This window comes from Meriones unguiculatus, chromosome 3 (genome assembly GCF_030254825.1).
Source record: "Meriones unguiculatus strain TT.TT164.6M chromosome 3, Bangor_MerUng_6.1, whole genome shotgun sequence".
Lineage (NCBI taxonomy): Eukaryota > Metazoa > Chordata > Mammalia > Rodentia > Muridae > Meriones > Meriones unguiculatus.
Window position 1 is genome coordinate 103,669,547 of NC_083351.1, and position 26,706 is coordinate 103,696,252.

Consider the following 26,706-nt stretch of genomic DNA (forward strand, 5'->3'; position numbering starts at 1 on the left):
AGCATGTCTGATTGCATGCGGGTTGATGCCCCAGGTCCCGCCTCTGAGAAAAAGGTATCGGACGGGTCCGATGCTCTTTGGGTGGATGACACCTAAATGAACATCTGTACAAAGTCCCAATTTATTTCTAATATCAGAGATCAGACCTCTACTCTTGCCTGATGCGTCTAAAACAAAAAGGGGGAACTGTAGAGAGCTGCAGAATGCTATGCCTTAAAGATGGAGCTGGTTTCCGCCTTCCACCTTCCCGACGGTGAGTGCTCTCTGTCAGGAACAACTCCACATTTGGCTAAGGCCGAGGATCTGGCTTGCTTCCATGTATGTGGACCTATCTGCATTGCCCCCGTGGCACGCCTGGGTTGGCTACCCAGAGGCTATTTAAGCTGTGGGCTGGCTTTCCCCGGGGTCCGAGGATTGTTCAATGTTCCTGAATAAACTGCATTGAAAAAAAAAAAAAAAAAAAAAAAAAAAACAAAACAAAACAAAAAAAAAGAAATTGGAACTACCAGTGCAGAGAGTATATAAACAGAGTCTGGGCCATGCTATGATATTAAAAATTATAAAACATGAGCACAAAGCTTGAACCTCAAGCTTTCTGGACTACAAAAGAGGTTACCATAGAGAGTACAAGGAGGTACAAATGCTGTGTCACCATTGACCTGACATGACATGACACACTGTCTCCTCCTTTGGCGAGGCTGGATAGTCACTTCTAAGATCATTCCTATCTGTAGAGTTCATGATGCTCTTGACTGCCATCCCCTCAGAAAGCCCCTAGCACTTGACCTTTGGGCTCGTTACACTGGGTTCTCATTTCATATTCTCTGGGTCTTGGTCACCCCATGGCTGAAGAGGTAAAGACAACCCTGCGGGTTAAGCAGAGAGGGTAGGGGAGCAGAGAGACAGTAAAACGGGAGATTGAGTATGACCAACCCTTGATGCATGCCAGAATGAAAACAGGGCATCCTGTTACTTTGTAAAACCAGTATGCGTTAGTATTTTGAACAGTCAAACCGTGCACGCACCCCCAGCTCTGGGCCGCTCCTGTCCGGGATGATGTCGTGGATGTTCCTGTAGTAGCCCAGGCACAGTGTGGTACAGCGCACAAGCGCACCCATATACAGAGACAGGATGGGGATGAGCAGCGGCTCTCGGCATTCCAGGTGACTGTGAAGAAGAATGGCTACAAAGACAACCTGCGGGAGGAGAGCAGGGCAGGTGAGCAGGGGAGTTGGTCCACAGAGGTTGGGCTATTCTCCTGAGCCCAGGAGCTGACACAGAGAGCTGACCAATGGCTTTGGCTCAATTCTGACCTCCTATGACCCAGATGCAGATACCCAGGGTTGACTGGGGGTTCACAGCCGTGGTTTTGTTAGATCCACCATTGAGAGTCTTTAAGTCAACTGTACTCCTTATTAAGATTATTTGCTAAGAAATGCCTGGAAACTCTGGCCTCTTAGTTGCCTCTCCAATGGCCACTGTAGGCTTTTTCCATAGCAGAGAAAAAAAGCTGTGATAGTCAGTGATGTGCAGGGGCAGATAGGCAGGGACATTTACAGGATAAAATTCACTAAAAATGCTGTTCCCAACAGTACTGCAAATTAAATTTTTAAAAATAACATACTACGCTGGGAAAGTTATTAAAATATTAGCTGCAGTGTGACTACAATGCCCATTTGTTTATGCAGTAAGAGACCTGGATGTCCTGTACTGGAAAGTAGCAGGCTTTGTATTTACCATCTACAAAACTTTTGCTCCAAGCCACAGTGGTGATACTTAAGAGGCTGAAAAACAGGTTGTGTGGTTAGTAAAGTGACCATAGTCAGTAAAGACTGAAGTGTTGATGACGTGTAAATCTCTCTTGGATGGTGAAGTTTCGAAATCAGAGTTTTACAAAGTTTTAACCACCTCATCCCACAGCTGCCAGAAACGTGGCAACTCTCACCCACTGGGTTCTCAGAGCACAGAACACAGAGGTGCCACAAGGATACGTGGCTGTGAGCCGGCCACCGAGAACACGGGCGACTCGAGCAGACACAAGTCGGGGAGGTGTTCACTGTCACTGTCTCATTCACCCAGTCTCATACACATTTGCCATGCCGGGAGGACGTGCTGAGGAGTGGCAGAAGGAAGCATTGTCCCCATGCTGCTTCCAACTGGACCAAAGGCAGTGAACTGAAAGATGTGAGGAGCAGCGGGAAGAAGCCTTGCTAGGAAACACTGGATGGCCCAGAAGCTTGGGCATCTGGGTTGTGGACACTATGCTTATTTGTAGTGAGCGTTGCCTAGGATGCCCTTGTAAGTATGCTCGGAGTGGCATATCCATAGCAAGCCTCACATTTTTACCATCAACAGAAAGTGCACTGTAAGCTACAGTGGTGGTATGTACAGCCTGGAACCTGGTGTGTGGAGTGAAAACGAGAAGCTCCATGTGTCCTCTAAAGCCTAAGCTGTCAGGACAGTTCTGCAAGATAGAAGTCAAGGAGCAGGATTATGGAGGAGGATTTGAGGAAGAGGGAGGAGAGGGAAGACATGCAGCAAAGAGAAGTAACCGTGGGGGGTGACAAGATACCAGCCCATACAGCAGAAGGGTGATGGGTAGATGAACTTGTCCAGGGGAGCACCCAAGGCCAAGGTGAAGATGCTGTCAGCATCCCCCTGAAATTGTAACAGACCAAGCAGGTGGCCCAACACCTGTCAGGGCCTTATATCCTCATGGCAGACCACATCACTTAAAAACTCAAAGCGCCTATGCGTTTTGCATTCTAGTTGAGAATCACAATTCTGAATCTGACATGGCCACCCAAAGCATGTCAGGTTATGTTCAGAAGGAACCTGCTGCTTTAGTTCTGAGTATGTTACCCTTGAAAGCTGATACTGGCCCCAGGCAAGGTACTGCTACTCAGTGATAAAAGTCGGCCCCAGACTGACTTCTTGAAGCTAACAGTCTAGTGGAGAGGACAGACACACTAACCAAACAATGGGCTAGTGAGCTCACACTGCCTGTCATGACAGCAGATGCGAGGGAGGGAAGCATTTCTGTGGGCACTGACCAGGCTGAGCAGACGTGGGAGGAGTGGGAAGGAGGTGTGGGTAACTGAGGTAGAGTGCTTCTTCCAGGCTGGAGGAGCTGTGGTAGGTGGACTGTGGACCAGGGAGCAAGGTGGGACAAGAACCATGAGTGAGCTAGACAGGCGGAAGGAAGTGGGATGTCAGCCCTTTATCAGCCAGCATTAGGACCAAGAGTTTCAAGTATCCCTTTAATTGGAAGCTGAGGTGGTCAGGGTTCCAGTGGGCGAGATGGCTGTGGCAGTATCAGGAACTGTGGAGATCCAGGGTGGCTGGGTGGAGTGGGTGAAGAGACCACTCACTACTGTGGGTAGGAAGGGGTGATTCTCAGTCAGAGTGAATGACAGCAGCAGAGAGGGGCACAGCAAAGGGAAGAAAGGCCGAAGCCTAGAAGAGAACCCTTCATGACAAAGGGAGACGCTCCCAAGGTGGCTCCTAAGTTTCTAACCAGATGAGTGCACTTGCCAATTTACTCAGCAAAATTCTTGCTATGGAAGATCTTCAATTCAGGTTCGGGGTATCTTTGGAGGACCTAAGTGGGAATGTCACAGGGGCTCTTGGGTAGCATTGTCTGAAATTCTGAGAAGGCAAGGCGGTAGCTGTTTAATGGGGGGAATCACGGTCGTGTGGTAGATGTTATAAACCTAGACAACATGATGTTGTCATTATAAGTGGGCCTATTTAATGCAGATTTAGAGGCTAGGCATCCTGGATAGCATGCAGGCTCTGGTGCGACCCCTCCGCCTACCTTGGCTGTGTTACTTCATGGCTGATGGCAATAGTGGGAATGTGTATGACAGGAAAAGATCACTTAAACATATGAATCCAGAGAGACTAGAATCCTATAACCCTTCCAAGGGCAGCCATCTATGATCTAAGGATCATAGTGGGAATCCTCTCAATGCCGTCAGTCCTTCCTGGTACCTCCTATACCCCAACCTCTGCTGAAACCCCCCTCTGCCTTCCGGAGTCAGCTGGGAACCTTCTCTGCATTACCACCTTTTCACCTCAGCCTTTGGCAAGACCCTAACCTTGCCTGACCCTGGCAGCAATGCTTCTGCAGAAACTATAAGTCCTCCACCTCTCAAATAGACCAACCCTCCTGTATGTGAAATGGGGATGGGGGCAAATCACATCCAGATCATTATGGGCATGAGTCAGATTCTTCATGGCCATAGTGAAGCCAGTACCAGGACTGAGTCCTGGAGAAGGGTGGAGCCTAATGTGAAGAGCTGGTGAGGTGAGACATTGGAAACTGCCTCCCGGGTCTAATGGCCCAGTAGCTGTCCAGGTCCTTAGTAAGAACCGTCTGGGAGAGCTGACAGAGGTGTAGCCAGACTTATGTAGAGAACACACGGAAAAGGAAGTAGAAAAAAATGGAGGCAGTGAGTAGAAACTGTCCTTCTAAGAAGTGGTGTGGAGTACTAAAGAGAAAGGCAGGATGTGGCTGAAGATGTACATTGATTGGATCCAGGGAAAGCTGCTTGCTGCCCTGTGTTTTCTGTCTATCTGAATATGTGTGTGTGCCCAGGAAGTCATCCAGGGAAACAGAAGGGTCACTGAAAACAAATTAATAAGGCTTCTAAGAAAGCAGGCTTGATCAGGACCTGAGGTGCAGGTGGAGAAGATGAAAGAGAGATACCACCTCTGCAAATGGGGGAACATAGGGGAATTGTGGCCACAAGATAAGAATGTGGATGCTTCCGTTTTCCCTGTGAAGTGGGAACCGAGGTCATCTCCTGGGAGGTGTGACGGGGAGTGGCCTCCAACAGCTCCCCAGGGTCAGCTGAGGTGACTGCACCCCTGCACTTACAGTTTCTGCAGAAGAATTGCTGCCAGGGTCAGGCAAGGTTAGGGTCTTGCCAAAGGCTGAGGTGAAAAGGTGGTAATGCAGAAAAGGCTCCCAGCTGACCCCGGAAGGCAGAGGGGGTATAGGAGGTACCAGGAAGGACAGACGGCATTGAGAGGATTCCCACTATGATCCTGAACAAAGTCTGGATGATCACAAAATAAAACAAGCCAGTAGCATTTTCATAAAGTTCACGACGGACACCTGGAATTACAGTTCCATATGGAGGTGGAGAACAAGTCACATGCTTCAACTTGTGCTATTATATGAACCAATAAACTTTGAGGCAGTTTTTTAAGAGTGGGAGTGGCTGCTAGAATTCTAGGTATTATTAAGCAATTTTCTCGCTGATTTATTTTTCTCAGCCATTTATTCGCACTGTGAAAGTTCCTGGAAAAAGCTGCTCCTTCCATTGAAGCTTCTGCAAGGCTGACTGGCTGAGTAGAAGTGCAGCGGCTGTGGAGAAGTTGAAATAGTGCAGGTCCTTTAGCCTTGTAAGTAGCCACTCCTTGCCCACCTCCATCTGGCTGGACATCCTGAGACTAACAGACTCCTTGTGGAATGTAGTAACAGAGCCCCAGTTTCTACCAACTAAGGCCTCGACGGTTTGTAGCTCGGTTTTCCCCACTCTGCTTTGCTGTAACCTGCCTATGTACTGTTTCCACCAATGTATTTAAAAAGTGTCTTCATTTATGATTTTCTTCAAATTATTTCACCAGGCATGGGATTTGGGATAACCTAAACATATAGTCTTGGCCTATGATTGCCTGTATTTAGCTTCAGAATAAACCATCTCTTATTCCTTTGGAGATGAGAATTATGTTTTTGGATGGACAAAGTAGATAGTTCAAAGTGCTTTGCATGGGGCCTGTTCACATATTATCAGGGTGGGTGCCACAGATGCCTGCCCATAATGAGCAGAATAAAACAGGGCGGGGTGGAGGGCTGGGGTAGGGGGCAGGGAAGAGGGGTAGAAGAGAAGATTTAGGAATAAAAATTATATTTATTCCCCCAAACAAATTGTGGCAGGAACTCAAACAACAAGGTTTAAAATTACTCTACCAGGAACAGCCCGGGGCCAGACGCGTCTGAATTCAGCTTCCCTCCCTTCTCCTCACCAGATTTGTTTTTTCCAATAAGCAAGGGCCAGGACTAGGTTGAAAATGAAGAAGGAAAATGGCTGTAGGCGTATGGCAAACTATTTTCCATAAGCATGTCTTTTTTTTTTTTCTGTCCCCAGATGCCTACTATATTTATCTTAGGCAGTGCTAAATGCCTTCTTCCCCCTTTTAGCCATCTTTTGTCTTTTCATTTTTGAAATAATACACATCTACAGTCTTCCACTGAATTGCTGCTGCTGTTTGAAAAGCAAGATGTTTCTTTCACTTCAAATTAAATAGCAAGTGAACAAGACAGCCTAGTTCAGCTCTCAGAGGATGCCGAAAGTAACGCTGGGACAAAAGTCTAATAGCTGTACAGGAAAATTAACAAGATATATCAAAGAATGATGCCAGCTGGTATTCAGGCACACGCACACATGTTAGTCAGAATTATTTTCAATTACTTTTCCTACTGATCTTCAGGGTAAATGCAATTAATTTGGGAATTTAATTCTTGGTCTTTAGGGAGGCAAATGTAACAGTTTAACTATGGATTGTTTCCAAGCATTGGTTTATAGATGAGGGTGTACAACAGGAGCTAACAGTTGGTGGAATTGAGAATTTGCAAGTGTGGCCTAGATGCTCGTCCAACCCTTCCTCCAGAAGCACGTTATACTCAGGCCCCACGTGGAGTTGTGCTCAAACTGATACACTGTAGGGATTACATCTTCTTTCCCAGGAACTTTTCCTGCTCTGTCTTTGGAGGGAAGAAGAGGAATGGAAACCCTGGGGTAGTCCAGCCTTAGAGCTACCACAGCGGAGGAGAACGCAAGCCTTCTTCTCAGACAATGTGGTCAGACAGTGGAACCAACTTCCTAGTTCATTTTAAAATGTGGGTGTGGCGGCTAGTTTTATGTCAACTTGACAGAAGCTAAACTCATCTGAGAGAAGGGAACCGCAATTAAGAAAATACCTTCATAACATCCAAGCTGTAGGCAAGCTTATAAGGCATTTTCTTAATTAGTGATTGATGGAGGAGGGCCCAGACCACTGTGTGTGTTATACCCCCGGGCTGGTGGTCCTGGGTTCTATAAGAGAGTAGGCTGAGCAAGCAATGATTTATAAGCCAGTATTCCTCCATGATCTCTGCATCAGCTACTGCCTCCAGGAGCCTACCCTGAGTTCTTGTCTTGACTTCCTTTGATGATGGACTAAGATCTGCAAATGAAAGCCAAATAAACCCTTTTCTCCCCAATTTGCTTTGGTCATGGTGTTTCATCATAGCCATAGTAACCCTATTTAAGACAGTGGGAAATGATGTGTGAGTGACAGAACTTCACGGTACCCACAAAAAGAACCATCCCAGTGCTTTGGAGTTTGAGGCAGGAAGTTCAGAGTGTTCAAAGTGAGCCTAGGCTATAAAGAGAGAGAGAGAGAGAGAGAGAGAGAGAGAGAGAGAGAGAGAGAGAGAGAGAGAGATTGTGTAACAAATAAATAAACAGAAACCCAAACCAAAGCCAACAACCAAAACCCGGGTTGGTAAGATGGCTCAGTAGATAAAGAGCTTGCCATCAAGCCTGCTGGCCTGAGTTCAATTCCTGGAAAACTGACAAAGGCACAAGGAAAGAACTGACCACACAAAGCTGTCCTATGATCTCCACACGCGTGCCTAGTATGTGTGCCCCTCCTACAATAAGAAATAAATAAAAGAAGGAAAGGGAAAAAAAGTATAATCCCATCAGTCCCAAGTGCTCATTCTGGAGTCAGCTGACAGAATGCATTCTTTCAGGCCCTGCAGAGGGCATGAAGACAAGCACTTGTCCTTGACCGACCATACATGACTGACCCAAAACATAGTTGGTGTTATCACTGTATGTTAGCATGTGTGCATATGTGTGTGTGTGTAGGCCAGAGGTTTCTGCGGGTATCTTTCTCCATCACTCTCCATCTTTGGCTTTGAGACAGGTCTCTCACTAAACCTGGAGCTAGCTGTTTCAGCTAGACTGACTGGCTGGCCAGCAAGCCCCCAGGATCCTCCTGTCTCTACCTCTCAAGTGCTGGGGTTACAGATAAACACTGTCATACATTTTACCAGTTCTGGGGTTTGGTACTCTGATCCTCATGCTTGCATAGCAGGGCCTTTTCCCACTGAGCCATCTCGCCAGCACTCTTACTAAGCATTTCACATTTGCACACTTCAAAAATGATGGTTCAAACATTAGGCACTTAATTTAAATCTGTTACAACGCCCATCCTAGCAAGATTGTACATACTTTTTTCACAGGATATTACCTTTCCTCACTCATCAAACAACTATCATAGTCCATATGTGATGTGAGCCAAATGCTGGGAAGCACCACATATACACACATAACCGTGAATATGGCTTCAACATCTCAGTTCCATCCAGTCGGCCACTTATCAGAAGGTCACTCTGAGAAGCTGTGACAGACACACAGAGCATAGTTACCTGAGCTATGACATCTGAGATTGAGGCACATCCCACCAGGAAACTGTATTTGTGTTTTAAGAGAATGCCAGCATGGGTCCACGCCTGCCGGAAAGAATGAAATTTTCAATGAGAGACACAACTGGGATCATGGTATTTCTTACTTACGACTTAGTAGGTATTCCTAAAATGCACTGTATACCTCAAAGAGTCATAGCAGTGGGTTTGACAAGTCTTTGTTGGTAAAAGGAACTTCATCTGATGACCAGCCCCACACAGATTTTGAGTGGAATGAGTGACGATGCACATTTATTCGGTATCACTAATAAGGAGATATGCTATCTGGTTAGGCTGGTGTCCATGGTTAGAAGCTAAATGACTAGCAAGAGTGGAAGACACAAAATCTTCTCTGGAGCAGTCTTGACCCAAATGGCTTTTCCTTCCAGAAAGCATAGAGCAAGGGTTCTAGAGTGAAGTCCTCAGCTCCTGAGAAGATCAGGGCTCTGGGACTATGTTGTCTCCAGGGTCTGAGTGTTGGGGGTTAGTCTAGTGCTATGTGTTCTAATACTAATTACTGGACCCCAGGATCTGATTGCAGCCCAGACAAACCCATTCTCATGTATGCTGTACACTGGTCTTTGCTGGGTAAACTTTGATCTATCTAATTTAAAGTTATTTGGTTAATAAAATTGCTGAAGCCTGTGACTGGGCAGGGGAGAAGTAGGCAGAACTTATGTTCCTGGGCTTGGGATCTTTGAGGGACCATGAGGATGGGGGGAGGGAGAGAGGAAGAGAGGACTAAGAAGATGTAGCAGAAGAGGAAGCCAGAGAGAACCAAGTCACCATGGGGCAGTAAGGACCATGAGCACGTGGACATGAGGGCTGGCCTGGTAGAACAGAAGTAGGTCAGACAGGAACGTTTAGGGCAAGTAACTTGGGTTGTGTCTCGAAATAGCAAAAACCTTAGAAGGTTGAAACCTGCTCAGTTACTATGCTTTAAAACTTTCATAAACTCAAGGTCTCTGTTTCAATTATTTGGGAACTATCTGGGATAGAGAAGCCCTCTAGAGCCTAATAGCCATTCAACAATATCTGAGCTTGGCTTTGTGTGTTGGAGGGAGACTAGGAAAGTCCTAGAATAGAAGTAGGCAACCCAAATCTCACCTGGGTGTGAATAGGTGTGGAGGTTGACGCTCACACAGGATCTGTGTAAGAACTTCACAGAAACTTAATGGCCAATTTGGACCGGTTAGATTGTTGTCAACTTGATACAAGCCAGGGTCATCTCAGAAGAAGGAACCTCAAATGAGAAAAATGCCTCCACCCAAATAACCTGTAGGCAATTTCCCTGTGGGGGGAGTTTTTGATTGATGGTTGATACAGAAGGGTTTGGCCCACTGTGGACAGGGCTTGGCCCTCTGTGGGGCAGTTTTCCTGTGGGGGAAATTTTTGATTGATGGCTAACACGGAAGGGCTTAGCCCACTATGGACACGCCACTCCTAGACAGGTAGGCCTGGATTGTGTAAGAAAGCAGGCTGAACAAGCCATGGGAAGTAGGTCAGCAAACAGTGTTCCTCCTTGGTCTGTGCGTGCTTCCTGCCTCCAGCTCCTGCCTCCACTTCTTCAATGATGGAGTACAACTGGGAGTAAGATGAGATGAACCCTTTCCTCCCCAAGCTGCTTTTGGCCATGGTTCATCACAGCAACAGAAAGCAAACTAGAACACAGAGAAATAAGAAGACACCTGAGCTGGGCACAATGAGCAGCGAACCAACAGGTGTAGGTAAAGAGTGTGTGTAACAGCTGCTGCCTCTATGCCCTTCCCCAGCTCTGAGGTCCCCAGGTATCAAGTGTTTGAAAGAAAAAGGAGCTAACATTTGTAAATAGTGCCTTGTAGGTTTTCTTGTTGTTTTAGTGCCATCTGGGTGGAAAGTTTCACAACGTCTAAAAACCGCCCCCCTCCCCCAACCAAGTTATCAGGATTGTGCTGCAGGTATGTATGTGCGCACGTGTGCATGTGCAAGTGAGGGGAGATGACCGCTTTAAATGTGAATGTTTATTATCTGTCTATCCTCACCTATTTCTATCTGTATCTACAGACAGAGAGACAGACAGACAGACAGACAGACAGGCATTGGAACCAAGGTCTAAATACAAAATTTGTATTTCTTATACAAAGAGTCTGAGGTAAGTTTATATTAATATATTAATTATATTAATATTTAAAGGATTTTTGTACATGAATCAGAGCTTCACACATGAAATTTGCTATGTGACTTCCCAGATGTGGTACCATTCAGGAAACTTTCTGAATTTGAAAAGTTGGGGTCTGGGATTTGGGATAAGGGACGCTCAACCTGTGCTGAGCTTTAAAAATGCTGTTCTGGTAAATAAAACAGCTGTTAGGGGACAGACGGCAAAGCATCCAAGGATCTGCAACTCCCTTCTATGAAAAGTCCTGAGTTCCCAAAATTCACTGTATAATTACCACTCTCTGTTTAGATCCATCCCTACTTCCAGTTGACAGGAAGGACAGGGTGACATCATAGGCTGTCTATCCAGAGCAACCTTAACTCTTTCATCACTGAGACAGTTCTAAGCTCTGATGAAGCCATCTATCATCACTAGGCTCCTTGTGTGAAGTGTGGGGTGTGGAGGCTGGACAGCCCCTTTGACTTTTCCTTGGGTTCACCTGCATCAGCTACCAGAGGCAACACAGCTGGCCAAAGTCATCAAAAGAGAAATTCAGTAGCAGTTGTTCACAGGCAACCCAATTTTCCCTCCTGTAGTAATTTACAAAGGATCCAATGAAAGAATTTATTATTAGGTATTAAATGTTACTGATTTTGTATTGTCTCTATATCGCTACATGAATGTGAAAAGAAAAAAAAAAAGCCCTTTCTTTACCACCTTTGACACAGGATTCATGAAAGTCCTTGCTTTATATAGTAAGCCTGGCAACTAAATGATAACACCCTATCAGTATGTTTAGGAGAAGCAAACTATGAAACTCACATGTTTACATCACAAAAGTAGCAAGTATATGAGAATGTTAGCCCCATCTCCTATTACTGAACCTATCAGAAAAAAAGGAATACTTAATAGCTGAGTCAAAAAGTTCAAATGTGCTTTCTTCTGCCATATTTATATATGATATAATAAATTGATTGATGAGAGACACTAGCTGAAAAGCTCTAGGGTCAGTTAGAAGCCACCTACACTGTAGATAAAACTGGTAAGCTGCCATAGAAATGAGCTTGATGGTTCTCCCCCCCAAATTAAAAAAATATGAGTACCAGACAACCTAGCAATCCCCCTTCTGGATGTGTACCCCAAAGAAATGAAAGTAGAGACTCATAAGGACCTTTGTACACTCATGCTCATAATTTTAATCACAGTAGCCAAAAATGGAGAAGTAATATAAATGAGTAGATAGGCAACATGTATTTTGTCTATACAAGGAAAGATTATTCTGCCTTAGAATGGAATGAGAGTCTGGCACAGTCTGTAACATAGAACATCGACAATATCTAAAATGAAATCAGCCAGTCACAAGAGAATGAATATGGTTTGAGTTCTCTATTGTGGTATCTTAATATAGTCACATTCATAGCAACAGAAAGTAGAGCATGGTTTCTGGGATAGGTTGTGGTAAGATGAAATTACTATCCAATGGGATCAGCTTTAATATGCAACATAAAAGGCCCTCTAGAAATTGATTGTATACGAACGTGAATGCTCTTCTACTATTGAACCATACACATAAAAATGTTTAGTGAATCCTATGATAAGCATATTTTAACATTCCTTCTACTTACCATGGCATCCATAAAAGGGAAGGCAGCGAGATACAGGAAGGCCCTTCGTGTTTTGCTCCCCACAGACTCATCCACATGATGTAGCTTGTTGATGATGTAGTACCCTAAATCACTGTAGGCTACAAGGGACCAAAATAGACACGGTGTTTAGAAAAAAGATAGTTCACGTGATTTTTGTCTAAAAACCTTAAAATAATTTTAAATGTTGTATCTGCCTTGTTATAGAAAAGTCAGAAAAACTATGAGACTCATGTATAATCTCATTCTTCTATTGGGTTGGCGGGCTTCAAATTACCCACACTTTTATTAGTGTGTGAGTTTCAACATGCAAAGGAGGTCAGACCATATACTTCCCTATAAACCACAACTGGTTATTGTCTCACTCTTTGAAAGACTCTCAATGAGTTGATTTTCCTCTGTATTTGCTAAGTATTGGTTTACCCAGTTTCTTATTAATACATTTGTGATAGTATATAATACTACAACAGAATGCTTGGTGGAAATAGCTGCATTTAAGCATTTTTAGGTATTTAAGCATTATTAGGTATTTACTAAGAGAAAATTTCCAGAGTTTAGCATATGATTTCAGCACAAGTTTTAAAGTGAGCTTTTGATGCTTGCCAGTACTCAGTGTCACTTCTTGGGAGGAGGGTGGCCAATACCGAAAACTGTCCTATGCAGTAGAAAGTGATATCCATAGGGTGTTTTGGAAGTCCTCCTGTGTCAAGACTTATGCTGTGAGGCTGAAGCACAGAGAGTGTCCAAAACATACATATGCAGGGTGTATACAAACCCAACAAACAAGAGAAAGAGATGCAGGACTTGAGGGACAGCTAGCATCCTGATAGTTGTCATTAGCAAGGATGAAAGGACAGGCCATGCTAGCTTTGACCTCACTGATGCAGTTTAAGACAAAATGGATCGATGTTCTTCAAATGCTCTACCATGTAAGTCATACTCTCATAACTATCAGTGTATATACATATGACACCCAGACATAACTCTGACATCATAATGGAGCTGAGGGGAAAATTGAGACCCTCATGTTAAAGTTAGAGAGGTGACCTATTGCCACACAAATTAGTCAGTGGAGAGAGTGCTCTTCCATCATCATCAGTCTTGAGTCACAAGGATTTTGCGGTAATGCAACATTGAAAATGACCTTTAGGAACCTTAAATGTATCATTGGGAATTTCAGAGGTCATACTGGGTAAGCAGCTGAGTTCAGGGTGAAGGAGCTAAAGAGTTCTGATGTTCAGAGAACAAGGTAGGGTTGAGGTGAGAACTAAGAGACAGCTGCAGAGGTAAGATGTCATCTTAGGAGAGTGGTGGGTCTGTCAAGGCCACTGAAAAGCAAGAAAAGAAGCCGGCAGAGGACATCCTGAAGCAAAAAAGGAGCAATGGGAAGGTAAGACTTGTCATAGCAAGGGGTGGGAGGGAGACAGCTGTGCTTGGACCTGTCATGTGGACCAGAAGCCCTAACAAAGATGAGAAGCAGACAGGTGGCCTGAGTTGACCCCAGAAGGCAGTGCGAGAGCTTCAGTCTGAGTAAGAGGCACATTCAGACCAGCGCTCAGCTGACACAGAGCCAGAAGGCAAAAGTCCTGCATCTCACAGTCTATGCTGGGGGTGGAGCCACGGACACTTTCTCTTTATTACTGCTGCTGTTATTTTATGTCATCGACAAATGTTCACTTGGCAGAGTCTTGCAAGGAGATAGTCTTGATATATCCATAAAATGCCCCTAATTCTAGCAGAAACCCCTGGAATATAAAGGTCAGTGATGCCACATACAAGAGCAATGGGGCTGATATGAATAGCTGTAGTGAAAATCCCCTGGTAAAGGTTACAGTCCTTGGCATATGCCAGCTGACAAGACCTGACTACAAGGCTGAGGCTGAGGATCAAGGGATAGGGAAAGGCCGAGGGCCAGAATGGTGGTGACTTGGGCAAACCATGTCTCCCTGAAGTTCAAACATCAAAGTCCCGACCTCTGGACCTCAGAATGTGACCTTATGTAGCCACAGGATTATTGTAGATACAATAAGATGAAGTCATGCTGGAGTGGGTGGGTGTCCAACCAAATATACCTAGTGACCTTGTAAAAAGGGAGAGATTGAATACAAAGACAGCTATGCACAGGAAAAAAAAAAAGTCCTTGTGAGGATAGAGCCTGGGTGATGCAGTTCCATGCCAAAGGCTGCCAGGAAAGTCTCAGAATCAAGGGACAGGCAAAGGGCAAGTTGTCCCTCAAAGCGCTCAGGAGAAATCAGGCCTGTCTATCACTTGAGCTCAGACTTGTTGCCTACAGACCTGTAAGAATGCACATGTCTGTCATTTAAGCTTTGCAGTCTGTGGTGTTTTGAAACAGCAGCCCTGACAAATAACTACAGGTAGGTTCCCAGAGAGGTGCTTTTGTTTTAGGCTCCGGTGTGGCAGCAAGGAGAGAAGGGGTAGTGAAAGGGCGGAGCTGATGGCAGAGCATGTGGCCTGCACCTCTTGCCTGGTAACAGGGAAATAATAGAAGTGAGCACTCTTATGCTGACAATAATGTATTTTAACTCAAGCCCCAAGATGGGGACTTTTTGTAGGGAATCTGGGGTAAACATGAAAAGATTAATGATGGTTTAAGAACTGTGGGGTTCTTGAACCTTTTTCCCAACCATTGTCTCCAGAAAATAAGTACTATTTCCAGCTTATCCGAAGCTGGTGGCTGGGTGACCTGTGTAAAATGTTTTGCATGGAGTCCCTAATGACTACTCTAGCTGCCTTAGCTATATTTGGTAAGCTTCAGCGTCAAACAACTACTGCCTACCAAGACTGTTCTGAAAACTAGTCTTCCTCACAAAGAGAAAGCTATCGAACAAAATTAAACAGAGCTTCTGAACAGACACAAACAGTAGGACCCTTACTTGACCTATGTATGCACTAGTACGAGGCTTCAGACCAGACCAAACAAAGAGAAAAACCCTTTAAATTCACTGATCCTCTAACAACAGCCCTTCTTACAATCAGTGCTTCTCAAAGTTGCAGGGCTCGTAGCTACTGGCACTTATGGCAAACTATGAAATACTCACTTTAGTGAAAGACACTCTATGAAAGAATATCTTCTGGGAACTGAGGCCCCATCCATTTTAGAAGATTATAACGTGCATTTCTAAACTCAGAATACCTGTTCTACTTCAAATTCCCAATGTATCAAGGTGTAAAAGTCTCCTCAGGACTATTTGTTGACCCAACTGAGTTCTATTTATGAGACTTTTTGTAGGAGCTTGCAAGTTCATCCTGGGTTTCTAACATATGTATTGTTGCCAAAGGGTATGTGTGTACATGACTGCTAAACCACATTTAAATCGCTTCAACAAATATGTACTGAATGACTTATTCATACGAGGCACTGTGCCAATTACCCAGCTGTGAAGGGGACAGCTTTCTGCATGAGGGCTGGGACATGGGTGTATAATAGATCCAATTATATTCTGGATCTGTACTGGGTAGTAATTTTCTGTAAAGCATGGGGATGAGAGGTGCACACGTGGCTAAGGCCTTGGAGAAATACCCTGGAACCATGCATAATAATATAAGCAAGTAAACATGAGATTGTAACATGGGAGCCAAAGCCTCACCAGTGTAATACTTGGCCAAGTGGGACTCATCATGAATCACTACGGGTGTTGTCTTTTCACTAGAGGGTATGCAGTATTCCTAAGTGAAAAAACAAGATGTAACCCAGGTTTTCATAACTTTAGATTAAAAACATGGATGAATTCATCATGCCCCAAGAGAAGTGACTGTAAGCACATCCTTGGTTCCCCTGCCTTTTTATAGCAACAACTTTATGATTTTTCAGCTTCCTTAACGACACACTCTACAGTTTATGTGCCCACCCCTTGGCCCTGGGCTGGCCAGCAATGTGTTCTAGTCAATAGTGTGTGAACACAGTGATGGAGTAGTGCCTTTGACTCTTGACTTCAGGATGCTTGTGCCTCCACCTGCCTCCTGGAGTCCAGCCACTGATGTCTAAAGAATGATGTCCAGGCAGTGCGACTGGACTAGGAGAGATACACAGTAAGGAAAAGAGCTCAGCAGAGGCTGCGTGGCCATCCCAGCAGAGCCCCGCCCAGATCAGCACATCCACATCCTGATTTCAACTGAGAAAAGGCATATGAGCTCAGTAAAGTCCAAAAGTACCATCAGCCATAATCAGAAATACAAAAGCAAATGCTTGCTTCCTAAGCCACTAAGTTCTGCAGTGGCTTTTGTTTCTCTTTTTCTATTTTGCTATTTTGAGACCAAGTCTCATGAAGTCCAGGCTAGGCTCAAACTCACTCCGTAGTGAGGATGTTATTGGCCTTCTGTTCCCTACCCCCATCCCCACATCTACCTCTGAAGCGCTAGGATTACAGGTGTGCAGCACGGCATCTGGAGCTCAGATTCAGAGCTTTGGGCATGCTTGGCAAACATTCCACCAACTGAGGAACATCCCCTGTCCCTGTGGTGGGGTTTCAGGCAATAAATGAAACTGCTTATTCCTAATACCCTGACTGCTGTGGCTTTCCATATGGAACCCATTCACCCTTCCAAGGGCTAGCCTGTGAATAAATGGGAAGCCTGACGAGACAAGACACACAGACAGAGCCAATCAAGAAATTACTATTTAGTTAGCCATGGTAGGAGCCTGTTTGTTCAGTTCCCCTGCTGGTTTCCTCGGCTCCTACAGAACATGAAGCTGGTTCCCACTGGGAACAAACATACAGACAGCTAAATCCACAGCCATAGCTCATCCGTCTAGATGAACAAGGAAATCAGAAAGACTCACCATGCCCTTTTGGGCTCAACCAAAACTAACTACAGTATCAGATCAGTGACCTGTCCTCATTCAGGCTGGATGTTTCCTGTACCAAGACCAGGCTTAATTCAAGTATGGTGGTGGCAAGCTCTGTCTCTGCAGTTTTTAATAAGTGGAGTTTATGGCGAATCCAAAGAAGTCATGGCTATGATTAAACTCCAAAAGGGATGCTAAATGGCAGCCACCCAACAAATATGTTCAAAGTTCCTGCAATTCTAGCTAGAGCCAGGCTGTGGGTGTGCATGGAGCTGACAGGAACTTCACAGATACGGACTCTTCTGGATTTAAAGCCTGCCAAATCTGACACAGTTCCAGCTGTCTACTCATTTGCTCTATGGCATGAGGCCTGCGATGGTTGGCCACAGAAGAAGAACTAGCGCCATCTTTTCCTGATAAACTCCACCAAGCTTTCCCGCGGAAGAGCCTGTGTGGTTGGTGGAATCTGCTCCAGCTATGTCTGGAAACCTACTCTCATGTGCAGAATTATTAGGGATGACAGACTGTCTCACTCTCCAGTGGTGAAAAAGAAAAGAAAATCAGAAAACAATGCGCATGAAACACAAGGAAGAGGATGTTAGCAACTGCACATATGATGAGAAGACACACAACAGGTTTTTTTTTCTCTTCCTGTGATGAGAACAGTTAATAACAGATGATGCTACAAGAGCATATCGTGACCACAGTCTTGTAGCCACTAACTGGTGCACAGAGATGACATCAGGTTGATGACTCTAAGGTACTATATCTGTAGCCAATTTCTCATATATGGACATGGTTAAACTTGAAGGCCCTCCTACTGGAGATGATCCCCAGGGTCATTAGTACTAGTCCTTTGAAGAGTGGCATGTGTTCAAAGTCATTTAGCTAAAGTTCACACTAGTTGTTAGAGGGTTCTGCAGTTTCCAGAAACATCACCAAATGACACACAATATTCAAAAACAAAACAAAATGAACAAAACCCCACAAAACTTCAGAGACCTGACCAAACTAGGCAGAGTTTACACTACAGACAAAGCAGACTTAATGAAACACACACGATTTTTCTAAATGTAAAATAAGATTTTTGGAGACCATGAGGTTTAAAAGATGTGTGTTAAGAACAGTGACCTCTACTGCTTACAGTTATATTTAACACACATGAACACTAGAATAAATCTGCCTTATTCACTATGGATGGCCTTGAGGCATCACAAAGCTGCCTGACAGGATACAGACATATGGGGTCAGGCAGCCCATCACAACTCTTCCCTGTACTGCTTTCCCCGTGTCCCCCACCATCTCCCTCCCCCTCCCTGACCTTCCTTGCTATGTATCCAGCAGATCTCTTTTTAGGCTCAGGCTCTAAGCTCCTCTTCTTGGTTATGTGACTCTCACTCCAGCACCTGGCAGCCATCTTACACCTGTTATCTTCAGGTCTAGCGCCATTTTCGCATGTTTCCTGTGTTATAAACACGTTGCTAGGCCCACCTTACCTTCATTTTCTTCTCACATGCTTGTCCTTTGTTTTATTGCTACCAAACCCTAAGCTACCTCAGCTCTGTGGTGGAAGAAGCCCCCTGCATTGCCTTTGGTTTACTCTGTCATCTTTCAGAGCTTTCACTGGCAGAAATCAGGTTATGCCAGAGCTGATACCAAACACACACACACACTTTCCCATTAGCTACATGGGCTTAGGAGAGGTGTGCAGCGAGCCACTGTGTCTTTTGTACATTTCACTTGTAGTTACTTTAGGTTCTAGAACGCCGGCATAATCTGCTCAGTACACATTCTGCTGAGCACTGACAGGTGGGGACTGAGTCTTTTGAAGTGAAACAATGGTGATTCTAACTCTCATTCTTATGTAGTCTCAGAAAGGAGAAGTTATTGAATAGGATCCCACCATTCAATGAGGAAGACAGCAGTTATATAAACGATGCGTTTTGCACAGATAAAATGACCTACATCCATTCTTAACATTACCATATAAGAAAATGGATGAACTCTGCTAGTAAGAACGTTCATTAAATACAAGGATGGCCTCATACTGGGGACAGTAATGTCTTAAAGATAAAACCAACAGGTGAAATAAAGAGCAAAGATAAAAGGAACCACAAAAAATTGTTTTTCTGGAAAAAAAAGCAGAAAATATGTAGTACTGCTAAAACTGTGAGTCAAATGTTAGACAGACACAGTAGACATTAATAGACAAGAAAAGTGATTACTAGGAACTTAGATACAGACAGGCAGGCAGACAGACAAACAGACAGACACACACACACATGCACACACACACATACATACACACACACACACAAACATACATACTTTTGTAGCACTAGGGAATGAACTCAGGGCTACACAAGGCAAATGCTCTTCCATTGGGCTAAACCCCAGCTTTAGCAAAATGTTAGCGAACAGGCTCAAATTCTTGACTCCATTTTATATAGAAGATGAAAATCACAGAAAAGGTTATATTCTAATACATTCATCCCTTCAGAGTCAGTTAGTAAGAGCTTCCAGTCCCAGCCCTGAAAAAAAAAGGATCCGTCCTGCTGGGTGCTCTTGGGTGTCTTTATAAATGCCATGAAAAGCTAGAGAAAGGGCTGGGAAGATGGTTCAGAGCCTGCTTCTGTTGGACACCAACTGGCGTCCTGCTTCACAGACCCTGACTGGGGTCCCTAGTAACACGTAAAAAGCTGTGTGGCAGTGTACATCCACACCCCTAGTGCCGCTGAGGAGCAGTCAAAAAGATCGGTGGAGACTGCTGGCCTGCCATACTAGGCAGGTTGGTGAGTCAAGGTTCAGTGCGTGCTCCTGCCTCAAAACAGTGTCAGGGGAACTAAAGACGGCACCTCATGTTGATCTCTGGCTCCATGTACCCTCATGCACAGGCCCTGGCACAGATGACCAGGGAGGCACAAGATGGCACCGTGGCTTCCTAATTTAAGAACTGTTGAATGTCTGAGGGTTTCACATCTATATCAGTTTACTGGTCACAAGCCTGTTGCAGGCCTCACTAAGAGGTGAAACGGGCTTTCAGTGTCCACTACAAGTACGGTGTATCCATAGTAGAAAATGCCCTGTAGAAAAATGTTTGCTGATGCAAGAAAACAGTAAGAGGTAGGGGAGGCTAGGTGTGTATGTCGGGGGAGCTGTGGTCCAGAATGCAGGGGACAAGGCCGGCATGAGCTTGACTCCTGAACAGAGTGAGGGAACAAGGTGTACAAAGAAGCCTGATGCACAAGAGCACGGACGGGAGAGCTTGACAGCCAGTCACCAGAGAAGCAGCAGAGGGAAGCCCTGAGAGTCTAGATTCAGGGGCGCAATGTCAGCTGCTGTGATTACAACCGCTGCATGCCCGCTTGTTAAGGAGTAGACGCAGTAGCTGTAAAAACAGGCCAGGTATAATAAAATACTTATCTAGCGTAAGTGGGATAACAGCGCCTTCTATTTAAATTTAAGATCTTATCATTTTAAAATTTTCATTTTTTTAAGATTTACTTTATTTGTTTTGTATACAATGTTGTGGCTAAATGTATGCCTGCAGGCCAGAAGGGGACACCGGATCTCATTAGAGATGGTTGTGAGCCACCATGTGGTTGCTGGGAATTGAAGCCAGTGCTCTTAACTTCTAAACCATCTCTCCAGCCCCTTAAAATGGAAAACAAAACAAAACAAAACAATGGGCTGGGGCTTTATCTCAGTCAGTAGAAAGCTCGCCCGCCATGATTGTAGCCCTGTAGTCAAGCCCCCTTGATGCAAAAAGGGTTATGGTGGTAAACACCTGTAATAACTGGGTAAGAAGGAGAATCAGAAGTTCAAGGTCAATCTCAGCTAAAGAACTTGTCTGAGGTGCCTTGGATTCATAAGACCTTCTCTCAAAAATATAATCCAATACAACACAGTACAGCATAGTACAGAACAATACAATATGACGGCAAATCTTAGATTTAGCATCTTCCTTATGACTGCCAATAACAGTCTGCTCAGCTTTTCTCTTTCCTGGTAATTGACATGCAGTCATGAGCTATCATCTGAAAGTCTCACCCAACCATGGCTAAAACAGGGGAAGTTGGATTTATTTAGGGTACAAATAAAAAGACTAATAGCAAAAAGGAATTAATTTACCCATCTAGACAAGACTCTTATTTTTACAGCGGATGACATTTTTTCAGTACATATGCCTTCTTTGGAAATGACTCAGATCAAATGCAGCAGCAGAAAGTTTTTCCTCCACCACTCACCACCAGGGTGTGAGTGGATAGAAAGAAAAGCCCTGCCCTTTCCCGAGCGCTTAAGCACAGATGAAAGGGTGGATATCAGCGCCCTGAGGAACACAGCATCGGCACACCGCCTTTCCTCTGCCCTGCTCTTAGAACAAGATCCTTGCTGCATTAGAAAGGAACACCATGAAGGCCTTTCCCTATTTGCTTTCTGATTCACAATTACATGGGTAAACACTACACCGTAAGTGGCTTGGGTTAATCCTCTGGCTCCTTTACTTTGTGACATTCATGCTCCTCATACAACCAGCAGCCATCACGATGGGCTTATGAAGCAGCACTCCCAGCCCAGTAGGCAGCAGGCTTCAGCAGATGCACCCTGCAGCTTTTTGACGTCAGGTAGAAGAGACAAAGCTGTTTTAAAGCCGGGATATTCTGAAAACACACCCCATGGGGCTGTAGGACCACCAAAGAGGGAGCCGCAGAAGCCCCTCCTGGATTCAACATGCTTTTCCTGGGTCTTTAGGAACCCGTAAACAGCCACTAGAGCCGGAATCTGGCTTTCTTGTTTCAGGAATGGATTTGCCAAGGGTATTTAGTCATGCTTTTGAATAAAAGAGCATACAGGAACCCTGGGAGCGAATTAACTTCAAGGAAACAATGTGTCATTGATTGGTTCTCAGTACCGATAAGCATGAATTCAGAATAACAGCCGCCATACTTTTATTCTCCAGCTGCTATAATATGGGCATGTCTGCTACTTTGTGTACCTCCTGGAATGTTTTTTAGGTACAGTCACCTACTGATGAAACCACTCACTTTCTGACTTTGGGAATCATAGGCAAAAAAAAAACCTATAGCTTTCTAGAAAAAAAAAATGTTTTAAAAATTTACCGATCCAGGAGCACAAACTCCTTCTATCTGAAATTTTCATGAGAAAGTTTTAATAATTACTAAAGAAGCCACTTGGCCTGTGACTATATTTAAAGCAACGGAGAAGAACATGAAATGACCGAAATGAAATGCTGAGTGATGGCAGGAGCCTTACCTATCAAGGTGTGGAAGACGGCGGCGACAGCACCGGCCACCACCATGCACAGGACGGCTTTGGTCCTGTCCCTCTTGCTGTTCACAAACACCAAGCCCACGTTTTTGAAGTCACTCATGGGCCCCGTGAAGAACTTCATCAGCGAATACGCCAGCCCATAGCTGGCCAGCATCTCCACTGCATCCTCCTTGACTGCAGCGATGCCCCGGTTCAAGGCCTGCAAGGAAGAGAAGAGCCAACAACAGCATGAGACTGGCGCCACCTCTCTGCGGAGTCTCACCTCCAATATCGAACTCGGTAGATGTGTTTTCCAGGGAAACAATGAGCAGTGTGTAGGGTGAATCTACTCTGTAGAAAATACTAGTCTGTCTGTCTTTCTTCCTTCCTTTCTTTCTTCTTTTGTCCACATTAGCTTCAGTCTGAGTACCTTTTTGGGAGGCAATGCTTACCCTTTGGGGAAAGTAATAAACCCAACAAGTATTTTATCAAAAGATAGTTCTAAGAAGTATTATTTAGAAGCTGATGTTCTAACACTCCTAGCCTGGCATGGTAATTCATGCCTGCAACCTCGACACAGCGTAGGTTCTCAGGTTCTAGCTCAGGATGAATTGCTTTACTCCCACTCACCTCCCCACCTTCACCTGACCCCTTTCTGTGATCCACTTTCTCCTGAGAAAGTCCCCTTCTGCTTTCAGGTTACATGCATGTGTATGTATTTAATCCAGATCCACATAAGAGAAGCATGCAATATGTTGTCCTTCTCTCCACTGCCGTCTCTTGCTCCCTTTAGACCCTTTTTCCTTTCACACAGCAGTTATACATTATTATTATTATTTTTTTTACAACAGACTTTATTGTTAGAGAAGTTTTAAGTTCTTGGAAAAAGTGAGTGAAAATGACAGAGTTTTCTCTTATCTCCTCCCCCAACAAACACACTGCCTCCCCAATTATCAGCACCATGGCCCAGAGTGGAACTCTGGCTGGAAGAGATCAACTATAGCGACACACTGCCATTACTCACATGTAGTCAACAGGAGGGCTCATTCTTTGTGTCCTATATCCCAAGAGTTTTTACTAATGTCTAATGATATGTACTTGCCATCACAGAGTCATCTTTTGGAATAATGACACCCTACAGCCTTTACCTGTTGTGTTCCCTCTTCCACCAGACACACAGCCCCATCATAAAAGCTTTGCTACTCTGCTAACTCAAAGTGCAGGTCCATTTCCCTGCCTGCCCCATTTCTACTGAGCATATAGTGGCTCATAATCTTCTCCATAAACAGTTGCGGCACAGCCTAAGTGCCACTTTGTAACACTCCTTAAAGATGACACGCAGAACATTAAGTGATCCAATGAGTTTGAGAAAGAAGAAAAGCTGGACCTAACAACCAAACCCACGATGGCTCTTCAAACATAAACTACTTAAGAACCATTATACTAAACTTGCACAAAGCAAACTCATTCTACATTTCCCTGGCTCTCAGGCTGTCAATCATAAGTATGTTATTTAGTTTATGTAGCACTAGGCAGGGATGAAACCCTTCCAATTTTAAGTGAATGCCAACAGCTTGTAAGATACATTCAGACTACAGACGTGCTATGTTTTGTGTGTGTGTGTGTGTGTGTGTGTGTGTGTGTCTGTTTGGGCTTCACAGGAGGGCAGAAGAAATAAGCAAACTCAGGGGCTTCAATTCCTCGTGACACTGTGTCTTTACTAGAGACACTGCTGAGTCCCACGGCAGCGAACGCTTTCAGAGCACGGCATTCGGGCAGGGGTCTACTGGGAGGCAGGGGGTGCACTTGCAGGGAAATACCACAACATAAAAACAATTTTAGAAAAGCCTGGAATAAACATGTATGACAGCTGTAGGAATTCATTCTTTTGCTGACAAAGTTGGAACTATAAAACTAGTTTTTGACAACCTTTTTTCAATTATATTTCAAAGTCTTTTCTTTTTTTTCTGTAATAACTTGAACTTTTCTACAAGAACCTTCTTAGTGTTTGCAGAGCAGTGGTGACTTTTTTTTGTTTTTTGTTTTGTTCTTTTTTTAAAGAAGCAAACTTTTCCTTCCATCAATGTGGATCAAATACTTTAACATCATAGGGCAAACTGAAAACCAAGGAACTCCCTGGAAATGAATCCTGTGTTGATAAGGATCTTGCTCTGCTTTAAAGCTTACCAACTTGCTCTCCGACTGAGTTCCTCCTCTGCGAACCTGGGAAGGAGGTGGGTGGTCCCATCATGTTCCATGGACTCCCAGGTGCTACAAAGCTAAGCACTGATAGGCATGGGCTATGAAGGTGAGATCCCTGCTTCCGGGTGGGTTGCTCTGGTACAGTTCCCCATGGGACCTCGAAATAGACTCCAGCAGACACCGGTCCTTGCTTCTCGTCCCCAGCACCCTATCCTGCTTGCTCCACTCTCTTCAGAAAGCGCTTGCTCAGTATTCACAATGGACAAGAATCTATTCAGCTCGGGGTCTTACTCCTCTAAAAGCCAGCTCAGAATAGATTTTAAACAGGTTCTTAACCTCCCAGAATCTGGATAAGCCATAGTGCCAACATCACACCATGGAGCCCCTTCTCAGACTCTCAGAACTTGTCTAGCTGAAACCCTCCCCCATTTTTCCTCAAATCCATGATTTTGAATTTTAAAGGTCCTTTTTTCTAAAATATATATGTGTGTATGTATACATGATAGGGCACGTATGTGAAGACTAGAGGGCAGCTTGCAGGAATGAGGTCTCTCCTTCCACCACACAGGGTCCAGGGACTGAACTGAAGTTTTCAGGCTTGGTGGCAAACACCCTGCTGAGCCTTCTACCAGCCAGTGAACCGTTTGCTTCTAGTGCATTAAAGTGCGTTAAAAGTTAAATGACGCTATTAGCACAAGCTTCAGATACACTTCGCAGCATACCTATATCATGTAGGAACGACTGTTTTCATGTTTCCTTCACAAACCTTTTTTTTTTTGTTATTGTTGTGAAAAACCAAACAACAACCCAAGAATCCATCACCTTTGGCTGTCCTTTCTATTTCCACCAACAGTTTCCCATTTGAGTTTTGACCTAGAGCTGAGGTAAGTGGGAAGAAAGTCAAAGCGAGCAACAGCTGCTGGCAAGGCTGAGGAGCTTCACTGAGCCCAACAGTTACAGCACTTTAGGAAAGAGCATTCACACCCTCAGACTTCAGCGGAATCTGTTTCTATCTTTCAACTGCTGAGTGGGTCACTCACATGACCTTGAGAGAGAGAGACAGGCTGGGCAACGAGCACCAAGAACTTACTAGTCTAGAAAGGACACTGAGAACAAGGACTTCTAATTATGAGATGTTACTGCCTGTCAGACCATCCCACTGATCTCATGCTTGGGGTGATGGTGTTAAATGTATACTTTGTTAAGAAAAACTAATCCTGATTTTAATATTAAAATACACAAAAATCTTCAGTATCAAGAACATGTTCTACATTCATGTTTTAATGCTTTTTGTTCCCATTTACAGCAATTCCTTCCAACCTGCCCAATTTATTAACTTCATGATTTTCTTGATACCAGAACTACTGTTACTATGAAGCACCACTGATCGTTTTACTGAATTTGTTGGAAGCATCTTTCAGTCTTTGCTATTCTTTAACCATCTGTGATAAGATGATTTTGTTCTACTTTCTGGCTTTGTTTGCACACTTAGCTTTCTACTCAATCTTCCTGGCACTTTTGAAAGATGGATCAAAATTAACTTTCTCTGAGTAGTTTACATTCTTCAAAAGCACAGCATCCATCTTCCATTTATCTGTGATGGCTTCTTCCCTTCTTTACATTTTGATGTCCTGCGGCCACCTGTTGTTTGTGCCTCTATCACCACCCCTCCCATCTTTTGTTCACTTCCTGAAATGTTGTATATTTACTTGTTGTCTTGCCTAGAGTCTGTCTCCCTGAGTTCCACGGAACAGAGCCCTGCATTTCATTGCATTGTACCCAGAACCACAGCTTGGCAGGGTATCCCATGCATGACAGAGTGGAGAATGAGATAAGACACGTGTAAGAAGTATGAACATCCACTGTGATGTATATTGAAGAAAAACAATAGGCCCATGAGCTGGGCAGTCCTAGGAGGAACCCTTTCAGAGAGACAGCAGAAGCGTCATAAGCAGAGCTGCAGCTGACACCAAGATGAGGAGCCAGTTGGGTGAGGAGCAGTAAGAAGGCAGGACAACCATACTAAAATCTACAGACCTAAAGAAGCTAAACAACAAGGGGGACCCTAGGGAGGAAGCTTAAATTTCACTCAGAATGGCAAACAGGATAGACACCAGAAGCA

At 44.4% G+C, this 26,706-nt stretch overlaps 1 protein-coding gene across 3 annotated transcripts in view; it reads right to left on the reverse strand.

Moving 5' to 3' along the window:
- Nucleotides 1-26,706, reverse strand: part of Ankh (ANKH inorganic pyrophosphate transport regulator) — a 139,666-nt gene that overhangs the window by 34,507 nt on the left and 78,453 nt on the right. For all 3 annotated transcript variants that reach the window (XM_060380408.1, XM_060380407.1, XM_021640451.2), the window contains 4 exons: nucleotides 22,386-22,602; nucleotides 12,287-12,405; nucleotides 8,489-8,572; nucleotides 1,026-1,196 (listed from right to left, as the gene is read on the reverse strand). In XM_060380408.1, the coding sequence (XP_060236391.1) occupies nucleotides 1,026-1,196; nucleotides 8,489-8,572; nucleotides 12,287-12,405; nucleotides 22,386-22,602 (591 nt within the window). The remainder of the gene's footprint in view (nucleotides 1-1,025; nucleotides 1,197-8,488; nucleotides 8,573-12,286; nucleotides 12,406-22,385; nucleotides 22,603-26,706) is intronic.